The 13,961-nt window shown below is 49.0% G+C and overlaps 1 protein-coding gene across 5 annotated transcripts in view; it reads right to left on the bottom strand.

The window, feature by feature from the left end:
• The window catches only part of LOC100136119 (platelet-derived growth factor subunit A), a 37,341-nt gene that overhangs the window by 11,935 nt on the left and 11,445 nt on the right, over positions 1-13,961 (bottom strand). For 3 of the 5 annotated variants that reach the window (XR_005035619.1, XR_005035620.1, XM_036941738.1), the window contains exons 3-4: positions 12,870-12,995; positions 10,898-11,085 (exon numbers count right to left, since the gene is read on the bottom strand). Coding sequence is in view for 1 of the 5 variants with exons in the window: in XM_036941738.1 (XP_036797633.1) it covers positions 10,898-11,085; positions 12,870-12,995 (314 nt within the window). In the remaining 4 variants the exon portion in view is untranslated. The remainder of the gene's footprint in view (positions 1-10,897; positions 11,086-12,869; positions 12,996-13,961) is intronic. The other 2 variants (XR_005035621.1, XR_005035622.1) reach the window with 1 other exon arrangement.

Here is a 13,961-nt window from a genome sequence, read left to right on the forward strand (position 1 = left end):
TCTCTCCCAGTCTCTCTCCCAGTCTCTATCCCATTCTCTATCCCAGTCTCTATCCCAGTCTCTCTCCCAGTCTCTCTCCCAGTCTCTATCCCATTCTCTATCCCATTCTCTATTCCAGTCTCTATCCCAGTCTCTCTCCCAGTCTCTATCCCATTCTCTATCGACATTCTCTATCCCAGTCTCTATCCCAGTCTCTCTCCCAGTCTCTATCCCATTCTCTCTGTTCAGTCTCTATCCCATTCTCTCTCTCCAGTCTCTCTCTCTCCAGTCTCTCACCCAGTCTCTCTCCCAGTCTCTCTCCCAGTCTCTCTCCAGTCTGTATCTCAGTCTCTATCCCATTCTCTCTCTCCCAGTCTCTATCCCATTCTCTCTCTTCAGTCTCTATCCCATTCTCTCTCCAGTCTCTATACCAGTCTCTCTATACCAGTCTCTCTCTCCAGTCTCTATGCCATTCTCTCCAGTCTCTATCCCATTCTCTCTGTTCAGTCTCTATCCCATTCTCTCTCTCCAATCTCTCTCTCTCCAGTCTCTCACCCAGTCTCTCTCCCAGTCTCTCTCCCAGTCTCTCTCCTGTCTGTATCCCAGTCTCTATCCCATTCTCTCTCTCCCAGTCTCTATCCCATTCTCTCTCTTCAGTCTCTATCCCATTCTCTCTCCAGTCTCTATACCAGTCTCTCTATACCAGTCTCTCTCTCCAGTCTCTATGCCATTCTCTCCAGTCTCTATCCCATTCTCTCTCTCCAGTCTCTATCCCATTCTCTCTCTCTAGTCTCTATCCCAGTCTCTATCCCATTCTCTCTCTCCAGTCTCTCTCCAGTCTCTATCCCATTCTCTCTTTCCAGTCTTTATCCCATTCTCTCTCTCCAGTCTCTATCCCAGTCTCTCTCCAGTCTCTCTCTCAAGTCTCTATCCCATTCTCTCTCTCCAGTCTCTATCCCATTCTCTCTCTCCAGTCTCTATCCCATTCCCTCTCTCCAGTCTCTATCCCATTCTCTCTCTCCAGTCTCTATTCAGTATCTTCCCGGTCTCTCTCTCCAGTCTCTCTCTCCAGTCTCTATCCCAGTCTCTCTCTCTCCAGTCTCTATCCCATTCTCTCTCCAGTCTCTATCCCAGTCTCTCTCTCCAGTCTCTATCCCAGTCTCTATCCCAGTCTCTCTCTCCAGTCCCTCTCTCCAGTCTCTCTCTCCATTCTCTATCCCAGTTTCTATCCCAGTTTCTATTCCAGTCTCTCTCTCCAGTCTCTCTCTCCAGTCTCTCTCTCCAGTCTCTCTCTCCAGTCTCTATCCCAGCCTCTCCCAGTTCTGAAGCCGATTGTCCTGGCTGGGTTAATTGGGATTTCCCCCGATGGGAGTGCCGGAGTGTGGAAAGGAAAGTTTGGGCTCGGCGATCCAAGGAAAACAAGGCTTAGATGTGGATGTGCACCACGGGTAGTTAGGAATGGGAACAACACCGCAATAAAGGAAAATAAATAAGATTGGGGAGGAGGGGGAGAGTAAGAAGGGAGGGGTGAAGGAGGAGGGGAGAGTGGGGGATACGCAATTCATTTGTCACAGGATAAATTAAGTGGCCGAGTCCCAACACCAGACACCAGACATCAGACATGCAGAGGAAAACCTGCAACCCCCTTCTAACCCTGCTCATTGTGAGCTACAAGGGGGGTATAAGGGGCAGAGAAGGCAGGAGGGAGATAGAGGGGGCTGTCTCTCTATCTGTCTGTCTGACAGTCTGGTTTTAATGGAAAAAGGAATAGATTCCCTCCTCCTGTTCAGGGTGATCCTGAAGGGTGATCCTCATGAGGAACTCAATGACCAGGGCTTTGAAAGTGATGGACAGACAGGCAGGCAGCAAATCCCCCAACGCTTTCGACTCTGAGAAGAGGGGATTTATGGGTAGATGGGGGGTTATAAGGGGTGCTGAGGGGGGATTAGGGGCGGATGGGGGGTTATAAGGGGTGCTGAGGGGGGATTAGGGGCGGATGGGGGGTTATAAGGGGTGCTTAGGGGGGATAAGGGGCGGATGGAGGGTTATAAGTGGTGCTGAGGGGGGATTAGGGGCGGATGGGGGGTTATAAGGGGTGCTGAGGGGGGATTAGGGTGTGGGGTGAAGAAAGGAAACAAGAAGAGCATTTATCATAGGCACGCAGGCAGGAATGCCAATGGAAACCAATGGGAGGGCTGAGAAAAAGCATTTGATTTCTTCACACCAGTCTCTCTCTCTCTCTCTCAGCTCCCAGTGTGTCACCAAATGTGTATGTGGAGATCGTCTCGACCGCAGACTGTCTGCCTCTCCTTCCTACTGTCACCAAGCATGACCATCATCAAATATCCAACATCCAAGCGTCCAATAAGAGATGTCATTTCTCCTGCATTCCTTTCCTGCTCCTTCCCATGTCCTCACACCAGAACTCACACACCATACCACCTTGCACAAGATGCTTTTCATGACTTAGGCTGTGACTCAATCTAAACTAAGAGTACTCCTACTGATAGTAGTGGAAATTGGAAACCACTCTTTGCCAGAAACCAGAAATGAAGAGTAAAACACTCTCCCAGAAAGGGAGGTGAAAATTATAAAAAATTATAGACTAGAAAATGTAAACAAGGTGGTAGAGGGAAGGATATAGAGGTAGAGAGAGAGAGAGCGAGATTGTTTATTTCACTTTTGTTTCTAGTCTATTTCACTTGCTTTGGCAATGTAAACATATGTTTCCCATGCCAATAAAGCCCTTTGAATTGAGCGAGAGAGCGACAGAGAGAGCGACAGAGAGAAAGAGACAGAAAGGCAGACAGAAAGAGAGGAAGGAAGGGAAGGAGATGGAGACAGACAGAGAAAGAACAACATAGAGAGAGGTAACGAGATAGAGGTGAAGAGGGAATGTTCTCCTTTATCATAAATGGTAATTAGAGCTAGGTAAGAGTGGTGTTTATATGAAGTGTTTGGCCTGACAGTGGTCTGACAGGTAATCACTACCCTGTCGAGGTCCTGTGGGCACAAGTATGGGATGACAGCGAAAACACCCCATATTACCTTGTCTTTATCTTTTCATGTTTTCTACCATTCTGATGAATGTCCTGTGGACTGAAATGTTGATGGGGTTTTTAAGAAAACTGGAATAAAAATGCTACAGATTTTAGTTTAGTCTATCCAATAGAGAGAGTAGGTACAAATGTTGGATCTTAATTTGACCAGTTTCTCAAAGCAGGAAAATTATCCTGCAGCAACAGGAAATGTGAATTTTTGTTGAGGCTGATAGATTTTCAGTTAAGGCAAATCAAGTCTGACATTTTAAAGTAGAAATTATAAACTTTAGAAGCCTTTTTAAACCTCTAATACACTATAAATTTGCATTTCCTGCTGTGCAGAATAAATCCTGCAACAACAGGGTGATCAAATGAAGATCCAACATGTAGTGGCGAGGAGTGTAGTGGTGTAGTGGTGTAGGGTAGTGGTGTAGTGTAGTGGTGTAAGGTAGTGGTGTAGTGTAGTGGTGTAGTGTAGTGGTGTGGTGGTGTAGTGTAGTGGTGTAGTGTAGGGGTGTAGTCTAGTGTTGTAGTGTAGTGGTGTAGTGGTGTAGTGTAGTGGTGTAGTGTAGTGTAGTGGTGTAGTGTAGTGGTGTAGTGGTGTAGTGTAGTGTAGTGGTGTAGTCTAGTGGTGTAGTGTAGTGGCGTAGTGGTGTAGTGTAGTGGTGTAGTGTAGTGATGTAGCGTAGTGGTGTAGTGGTGTAGTGTAGTGGTGTAGTGTAGTGGTGTAGTCTAGTGGTGTAGTGTAGTGGTGTAGTGTAGTGTAGTGGTGTAGTGTAGTGGTGTAGTGTAGTGTAGTGGTGTAGTGTAGTGTGGTGTAGTGTAGTGGTGTAGTGTAGGGGTGTAGTCTAGTGGTGTGTTCCCCAGCAGGGCTGGGCTCTGGGACACTGATAAGCACAGCAAACAGAATGGGCCTTGACACCCTTTAAAGCAGGAAGAGTCACAGAACACATGCAACATGTAGGTAACTAACATCAAACAGACCACAACTGGGTTCAAATACTATTAGAAATAATTGTATATACTTTAGCTGTACTTTATTGAACTTGTAATGGAACCAATAAAAATGTCCCAAAAGTGCAAACCTGGCACTCAAGGCAGGCTAAAGCAAACACTCAATGTATTTGAAAGATTTCAAATGTATAATATTTGAACTCAGGTTTGATAGAGAGAAACAGCTTTAAACTCTGAGGGCGAGAGCAAGAGAGAGGATGAAGTCAAAGCAGAAGTTCAAAAGGGAGGACAGGAGACGAGGAGTGGAAAGGAGGGATGGAAATGAAGAAAGAATAAAAATACATTTAAAAAATGTTGAATTACATTTCTTATTTCAGCAGATGATTTCCAGACGGTCCAGATCTGGCCCAAGTTCTAGAATCTGTCCAGCTTCATGGTCTCTGGCACACAGTGGGTGACCCCCAGATACACACACACACACACACACACACACACACACACACACACACACACACACACACACACACACACTAACCCTCACCATTTAGCAGAAAATCTGGGACCAAATCAAAATGAAAATACTTCACAGCTGCACCAACTTCAAACAGGGACCCCCTTCACTTCCCCTCTCCCCCCTCCATCCCCCTCATCCCTCTCTCACGTAATCCACAGGACGCCTCACACACACATTAATCACACTGACTGTATGGCCGTCAACTCGTCCCTTTATTTATGAAACACCCCGCAACCAGGTCCCACACGAGGACAGGCCCCGGCTAGTAGCTACTGCCTCCGTCCTGACTGACTGACTGACTGTCTGATGAATGAGGGAAAGGAAGTGTGTGTGTGTGTGTGTGTGTGTGTGTGTGTGTGTGTGTGTGTGTGTGTGTGTGTGTGTGTGTGTGTGTGTGTGTGTGTGTGTGTGTGGAGGTCAAAAGGTCAGAGGAGGCTCCTTAAAGTCAGGGTCAGTAGAGACGTGTGGATCCTGCACCTATATCCTCCTGACCCTCTAGCCTCCAGCTTTGATCCAACAGGCATCAACACTTCATTACTCTGTGGCCTCTCTTCCCCTCGGCTCCCCTCAGTAGCACTCTCATCTCTCTACTGCTGCTGCCTCAACACTAATGGTCTTGTCCCAGGCAGCGCGTTAGGGGAGAACACACGGCACAGAGGAGCAACACACACACACACAGGCAGACAGGCGCAAGCATGTGCACACAGGCGCACGCACGCACACACACACAGTAAACGGGAATACTTGTTACACACACTCCCACAGAGACTGAGCCAGCCAGGCAGATGAGGTAACCCTCTCCTACTCCTAGTCTTTCTGATTTCTCTCCTACTCCCCAATGTCCTACTAGACTAGTGTTCTCTGTGGTCTCTTTTGTTGAGAAGGTTATCTGTCTGAAGAGGACCCTCCCCAGAACGACCCCCCCCCCCCTCCCTTTTTGAATTGTCAGAGAGAAGCCGACATCCTCCCCAGTCCTAGTGTCGTTGCCTAGCTGACGTTGCTCCAATGTCTGGGATATCCAAGACTAGTTAGTGGTCAAACTACAACTAAAAGAGGGAAGTGACAGCTCTATTCTCTGTCAGTCTGACTGACTGTTTGCTTTAGCCTGTGGGAGAACACACACACACACACACACACACACGCACACAGTCCTCACTAGACCCTCTTGTCCTCAGAGCAGGGTCTGCTTCCCAGAACCCCCTGTTGTTTTACAGATGACTGTATCTAACCAGCAGGCCCGGGCAAGCAGCACTGACGAACCTATCAGAACCTTGTAATGCAATGCAGTGCACCACAGCTCATCACCACAGCTGGGGCCTTGAATACACACACTCACACAGGAGGAGATGGAAAGAGATGGGAAAGATGGAGCAGAGAAAGGAGAGGGGTTGAGGTGGGGAATAAAAAGATAGAGAGAAAGAGAGAGGGAGGGGGACGGAGAGGGGAGTGAGAGAGAGAGAGTGGGTGCAGGGGAGAGAAACGGAGAGAAGGCGAGGGGAAAGGAAGGAGAGGGAGAGGGGAGTGAGGGAGAGAGAGAGAGAGGGAGGGATGGAGAGGGGAGTGAGCGAGAGAGAGGGATGGAGAGGGGAGTGAGGGAGAGAGAGAGAGAGGGGGACGGAGAGGGGAGTGAGAGAGAGAGAGAGAGAGAGGGACGGAGAAGGAGTGAGGGAGAGAGAGAGAGAGAGGGCCGGAGAGGGGAGTGAGAGAGAGAGAGAGAGAGAGAGAGAGAGGGACGGAGAGGGGAGTGAGAGGGAGAGAGAGAGAGGGAGGGACGGAGAGGGGAGTGAGGGTAAGAGAGAGAGAGATGGAGAGACAGAGAGAGAGAGGGGCGGAGAGGGGAGTGAGAGAGAGAGAGAGAGAGAGAGAGAGAGGGAGAGAGGGAGGGACGGAGAGGGGAGTGAGAGAGAGAGGGAGGGACGGAGAGGGGAGTGAGGGAGAGAGAGAGAGAGAGAGAGAGGGAGGGACAGAGAGGGGAGTGAGGGAGAGAGAGAGAGAGAGAGAGAGAGAGAGAGAGAGAGAGAGAGAAAGAGAGAGAGAGAGAAAGAGAGAGAGGGAGGGACAGAGAGGGGAGAGAGGGAGGGAGGGACAGAGAGGGGAGTGAGGGAGAGAGAGAGAGAGAGAGAGAGAGAGAGAGAGAGAGAGAGAGAGAGAGAGAGAGAGAGAGAGAGGGAGGGGCGGAGAGGGGAGTGAGGGAGAGAGAGAGAGAGAGAGAGAGAGGGAGAGAGAGAGAGAGAGAGGGAGGGATGGAGAGGGGAGTGAGGGAGAAGGATAAATAAGGGGAGAGTTAAGGTAATGCTACGATGATGGAGCTGACTACTTAAACAGTCTCTGTATTTTTATTTATCTCATTCTATCTTTCTCTGTTATTCCTCATCACCTCTTCTCTCTCTCTTTTTCTCATTCATTATCCCCTCTCTGTTTCTCTTCTTCTCTCATTCCCCACTCCCCCACTTTCTCTCTCTCTCTAATTCCTTTAATCCTTTGTTGACATGTCTGACCATTGAATTGCATCTACAGCAGTTCTACAATCACTGCCAGAGCCAGATCCTAATATAGCCCACAGTACCATGGAGGGCTATTAGGCCGACTCCCCCTCTCATTGTCACACACACACACTGTCTGGCTTATCAGTAATGGACCAAAGCACTGGAAAGAAAGAGAGAGAGAGACTAGATCTGCCACGATCCCCCCAGGCCAAGTCTATTTAAAGTTAGACTTTTTGATGACTTGGCCAGTGAATAAACCAGGCTTGTACAGCAGCAGGCCGACACAGACTCTTTACTGAGAGAAACGTACAGCAGCAGGGCGACACAGACTCTTTACTGAGAGAAACGTACAGCAGCAGGGCGACACAGACTCTTTACTGAGAGAAACATACAGCAGCAGGGCGACACAGACTCTTTACTGAGAGAAACGTACAGCAGCAGGGCGACACAGACTCTTTACTGAGAGAAACGTACAGCAGCAGGGCGACACAGACTCTTTACTGAGAGAAACGTACAGCAGCAGGGCGACACAGTACAGCAGCAGGCCGACACAGACTCTTTACTGAGAGAAACGTACAGCAGCAGGCCGACACAGACTCTTTACTGAGAGAAACGTACAGCAGCAGGCCGACACAGACACTTTACTGAGAGAAACGTACAGCAGCAGGGCGACACAGACTCTTTACTGAGAGAAACGTACAGCAGCAGGCCGACACAGACTCTTTACTGAGAGAAACGTACAGCAGCAGGGCGACACAGACTCTTTACTGAGAGAAACGTACAGCAGCAGGGCGACACAGACTCTTTAATGAGAGAAACGTACAGCAGCAGGGCGACACAGACTCTTTACTGAGAGAAACGTACAGCAGCAGGCCGACACAGTACAGCAGCAGGGCGACACAGACTCTTTACTGAGAGAAACGTACAGCAGCAGGCCGACACAGACTCTTTACTGAGAGAAACGTACAGCAGCAGGCCGACAGACTCTTTACTGAGAGAAACGTACAGCAGCAGGGCGACACAGACTCTTTACTGAGAGAAACGTACAGCAGCAGGCCGACACAGACTCTTTACTGAGAGAAACGTACAGCAGCAGGCCGACAGACTCTTTACTGAGAGAAACGTACAGCAGCAGGGCGACACAGACTCTTTACTGAGAGAAACGTACAGCAGCAGGCCGACACAGACTCTTTACTGAGAGAAACGTACAGCAGCAGGCCGACAGACTCTTTACTGAGAGAAACGTACAGCAGCAGGCCGACAGACTCTTTACTGAGAGAAACGTACAGCAGCAGGGCGACACAGACTCTTTACTGAGAGAAACGTACAGCAGCAGGTCGACACAGACTCTTTACTGAGAGAAACGTACAGCAGCAGGCCGACAGACTCTTTACTGAGAGAAACGTACAGCAGCAGGGCGACACAGACTCTTTACTGAGAGAAACGTACAGCAGCAGGCCGACACAGACTCTTTACTGAGAGAAACGTACAGCAGCAGGGCGACAGACTCTTTACTGAGAGAAATGGAAGGAGAAAGAAAAGGGAAAAATAAATAAAGTGCATTTAGCTCCAATACTGAAATCCATCACGGCACAAGGTGGAAAGAAACCCACAATGCGTTCTTTTCCCATCCCTCCAACCCTCCATCCCTCACATCTAGCACAAGGAAAACATCTGGGGCTGGCGAGACCTAGAGTTAGAGAGAGAGGACCCCATTCAGCTCTATTCCTAAAGACGGGAAAGAAAACATTTGGCAGGAGGAGACAATGTTCTTCACACCAAATATCCTGAATGTCTGCTGACTGGAGTCACCCCTGTCGGTTGACCTTTACCGGGATAGAGCCTCTCTCTCTCAGCTCCCTCCCTGGTCCAACACGGAAAACCTCCCCACAAAACCCCCGTCGGTTGACCTTTACCGGGATAGAGCCTCTCTCTCTCAGCTCCCTCCCTGGTCCAACACGGAAAACCTCCCCACAAAACCGCCGCCCACGGCTGGCTCCAGGGTTCCCCCCTGCTCCCTGTCCCTGTGTTGTATGAAGAAAGGGATCCAAGGGGGTCAGGAGGAGGACACGGAGGGCGACCACAAGAGAGGGCATTCTGAGACACTGTCCCAGACCCAACCCTCTGTCCATCTTCTGCTCTTTCTCCACACCAGTCCTCATAACCCTCTCACTGAAAGCATAGCTTAACATTGTAGTGTTTTCCCCCTGGGCTTCTTTTAAGGAGTGGACAGACAGACAGAAGGACAGTGAGCTGTCAAGGAGGCAGACAGACAAGCAAGCAGACAGGCCAGGTGAGGGAGAGACTACAGTGGAGGCCACTCAGACATCATGACTAAGCACTGCCGTACCCACTGAGAGCCACAGTGGACCACTTGTTCCTCCCAGTCACTCAGTCCTCTATGGAGAACGCTAGACCACTTCTGCAACTGCACCCCAGATAGCCAATGTCCTGACACAAAATGGCCGCCTATCCCTTTGAAAGCTGACTGGCCAGTACTGCTGAGCCAGGAAACTGGTGATGGTATTTTTGTTATTACTCTGGCTAGCGGATATCGCGGCGCTATCTCCAAAGCTGAAGCCCTGGCATGGTGCAGCAGTGGAGGTTTGCATGACAGCTGATAACCATGTCTCACCAGCATGTGACCAGGCAAGATCAGCACGATGGATAGAGTACAGCGATACTGTCTCATACACACACACAAGATCAGCAAAGACACACATTCAAGAGATATTTAAGAACAGGATGTGCTCCTATGCTCCCCCTATTCGTTCCCAGCCATCCTACACTGCACAGTACTTTGCTTGCTTCCATGATAGATAAACACACAGGGACCAGAAGCAGTAACAAGCTGAAGTGTAAATAGACCAGGAACACATCCCAACTGAAGTCAGCGGTGTCTCCTCTGAGGAGAAACAGAGGCAGGGGGTTTTTCAGACTAACAAGGGGTGTTAGTTACCGTAAAATACTGCTAGAACACTCCCCCCACCCAACACTCCTTCTCTCTCCCTCCCTCTCTCTCTCTCTCTGCCTGCTTACAGGAACACAGGCAGAGAGTTGTGACAGGGGCTTGCCGGAATGGGACACGCAGGACAGTCAAGACACACAGATGGCAACTGGGCTTTACAACCTGTTTACCATACCATACACTGCTGTATTTCTGTCTCTCTCTGTCTGCTTCTATCTCTGTCGCCATATTTATCTCTCTGGCCTCTCTCTCTCTCTCTCTCTCTTCCTCCCTCTCTCTCTGCCCTCATCTCTCTCTCTTTCTCCCCTCTCTCTCTTTCCCTCCCTCTCTCTCTCCTTCCCTTCCTCTCTCTCTCCTCTATCCCATCTCTCTCTCTCTTTCCTTCCCTCTCTTTCTCTCTCTCTCTCTCCCATCTCTCTCTTTCCCTCCCCCTCTCTCTCTCCTCTGTCTCATTCACCTCTCCCTCTTTCTCTCTCTGCTGGTGCTCCTTGATCTACCCTCCAGCTGCTGCCCTAGCTGTAGCCCTCTACCCTTACTACCTCCCTCCCACCCAAGTACCGTCTCTCCCTGCCTGGCACAGACACCCTGGACCCTCACCAACCAAGAGATGGAGGGAGAGAGGGAGGGAGGGAGGGAGAGGTGGCGTCGAGGGGGCTAAAACGGAGTGTGGGAGTATACAATACATTTTGGGAGAAGGCCAAATGCCTGGTGAAGGGGGATGGAGACAGAGACAGAGGGAGGGAGGGAGGGAACATGTCCTAAGCACTTCTTTTGTACTGAATCAACCTGCATGATTTACTGTACACTTACCCAAGTGAATGGGAGGAAAGTGTGTGTGTGTGTGTGTGTGTGTGTGTGTGTGTGTGTGTGTGTGTGTGTGTGTGTGTGTGTGTGTGTTTGTGTGTGTGTGCGCGTGCGTGCGTGTGCGTGTGTGAAAACTGCATTCCTCTCTCACCTTAACGGTGCGGTGGTGCCTGCGTGAGGGGTGGCAGCGCATGTTGCTGGTGTTGCAGCATCCCGTGCACCTCTTGACCTCCACGCACGGCGGCCATATCAGGAAGTTGGCAGCCGTGGGGTCCACCTGGCTGCGCGGGATCTCATAGATCACCGTCCGCGTCTTACACACCGCAGGCACCGCCTCCTCTGGAGAGAGAGAGAGGGGGGAGGAGAAAGAGAGGTACTTAGATATACACTCAGATGATTTTTAATGAAACGATGTAGTACAGTTAAGCAATAAGGCACGAGGGGATGCGGTATATGGCCAATATACCACGGCTAAGGACTGTTCTATATTGGAGATATACCACAAACCCCCGAGGTGCCATATTGCTGTTATAAACTGGTTACAAACGTATTTAGAACAGTAAAAATAAATGTTTTGTCATACCCCTGGTATACTGTCTCATGTTTTGTGAGGACCCCAGGAAGAGTAGCTGCTGCTTTTGTAGCAGCTAATGGGGATCCTAATAAAATACGTAAAATACCACGGCTTTCAGACAATCAGCATTCAGCGCTCGTTCTACCCAGTTTATAATGGTTGTTAGATGCTGTATCATTGAACTGGCTAGAAGCAGTACATTGGTTTTCTGACCATCGGACGATACACTACTTTCAGAACGTATGCTATTCTTATCTTTCACCCCTACACACACTCAGATCTCTGAGCACCCTTAAGTATGTCATCTACATCACTGATCACTGATTCAGGATCAGCTCCTAACCACATTCAAACCCTAACCAGCACTAAAGGCTGATCCAGGAAGATTCACAAAGGAAAAGATGACAAATCCACATAAAGAGACGTGACCTATGACCTGAGGAGTTTGGGTAGTAACTGAGTGAGTGGAGACTCTAGAGAAAGACTGCTCCTTTGTTCTGCTCTAATGCAGCTAGATTAGGCCAAACAGCCTTATGTCTGCATGTAGGGCTTATGATAAAGGACATGAATAATGCGCCTGTTTCTAAGGGTGCTGACACCAGTGGAGGCTGCTGAGGGGAGGACGGCTCATAATAATGGCTGGAACGGAGCAAATGGACTGGCACCATGGAAACCATGTGTTTGATAACATTCCAGCCATTACCACGATCCCGTCCTCCCCAAGTAAGGTGCCACCAACCTCCTGTGACTGGCACGTATATTCAAACAGCAGGCAAGGCATGACCAGCCCTTCATTTGAGACGTGATGCCCCGAGAAGCCTGTGGTGTGCTCCAGAAAGAATAGAGTACCGAGTACAATATGCCACCATTATACAACGAGGCTGGTGCGCGTGCACACAGTACAGTGAGTGAGTGCTTGTTTGGATGCCAACAACATCTGCAGTACTACTCATCCTCTTGGTATGGTACATAATCTAACCAGGAAGAACCCATAGTTACAGGCTGTAACTAAGGCCCGGAGACTTCTTGTGTGAGGAGTACCTGAAGAGTGGCTTAGTGGGCTAATACAGTCATATGGAAGACCCGGGTTCGAACCCCGTCCGTCACACATCCCTACAAGCGACACACTAGGCTCCTCTCCAGACCTCTATCAGAGGATGCCTATACCCGCGTGGCACTCTCCCAGGTAATACAAGTCAAGGCCCGGCGAGTTGAGACATGAACACTGAATGCCTGGAATTTCCTCGCTTAAGGATACTTCTTTCTCCTCCCGACATGTGTGTCTTAGATCTACACGCCACAGCCAATCATAGGCTCCCCTAGACCGGTAACCCCTCCCTTTCCTCACCAGCGATAATCTCCCATGAATCCTAGGGTAAACATTTGGTAGATAGATGTCTTGTCTTCATTATAAGTGCCTCAGTAAACACAACCTAACATCATATCCATTCATTGTCATGCCTTGGTTCAAATGTAGCCTGTGTGTGTGAACCCTGTATTGTGTTGTAATGTGTTGTAATGTGATGATTGTGTGGCGTTGCAGACCTACCAACGCTCCTCTTGCGTCGGCTGTGTATCTGTGAGCTCTTCAGGTCTGAGTAGCCATGCTGTTGGGAGTAGTTCTTATGATGCTTCTGCATCGGCTTGGTCTCTTCGATGACCTCATTTTCCGCACCTCGTCAAAACAGAAGGCAGCCGTGTTAATGCAATGTCTCGACACACACATACGCACACACATACACAGTCGCAGACACTCACGCCCACACACACAAACACACGGACACACACAGTCGCAGAGACTCACTCATCCACACGTACACACGTACACACACGTACACACACACACACACACACACACACACACACACACACACACACACACACACACACACACACACACACACACACACACACACACACACACACACACACACACACAAACACACACAAACACACACAGAGAAAGGAAGCTTACTCAACCAAGCACGTTCACCCCAGTTTCACCACTCAAGCCTACATTAGTGACACTTTACAAGCCCACTAGAGCTTAATTAATTGGAGGTGAATTACATTGTGGTACAAGTGGCTAGTGTGGTCCTCACCTAAAGACTACGTCATTTCCTCCGTTGATGTTTTATGGAGCCTGCTTCTACACAACAAACATTCCTAGTCACCGGCTTAATGAGTTAAATGAACCGCCTTTATTGGCTTGGCAGACGGTTGATGATGTCATACCTCGACAATAATCACCATCATCATAGTTGTTCAGCTGCAAAACAGTCGACCACAAGCCTCCTCCAGTAGGGGTTACAGCAAACATGATCTAGATAGTGTGTTTCAAACCATGCCATAGACCTTAATGTACACACTAAACATGATCTAGATAGTATGTTTCAAACCATGCCATAGACCTTAATGTACACACTAAACATGATCTAGATAGTATGTTTCAAACCATGCCATAGACCTTAATGTACACACTAAAACGAAATGCTTCTAAATAATGATAAATAGGGTTCTTTTGCTTAAAAACCTGTATGGTTCTTCAAACGGTACTACAAAGAACATTTAAGATTGATGCAGGATCTCTTGTTGGTGCTATATAGAACCCTTTCCTAAGGTTCTATACAGAACCATTAAT

This window comes from Oncorhynchus mykiss, chromosome 13, assembly GCF_013265735.2.
Source record: "Oncorhynchus mykiss isolate Arlee chromosome 13, USDA_OmykA_1.1, whole genome shotgun sequence".
Taxonomy (NCBI): Eukaryota; Metazoa; Chordata; class Actinopteri; order Salmoniformes; family Salmonidae; genus Oncorhynchus; species Oncorhynchus mykiss.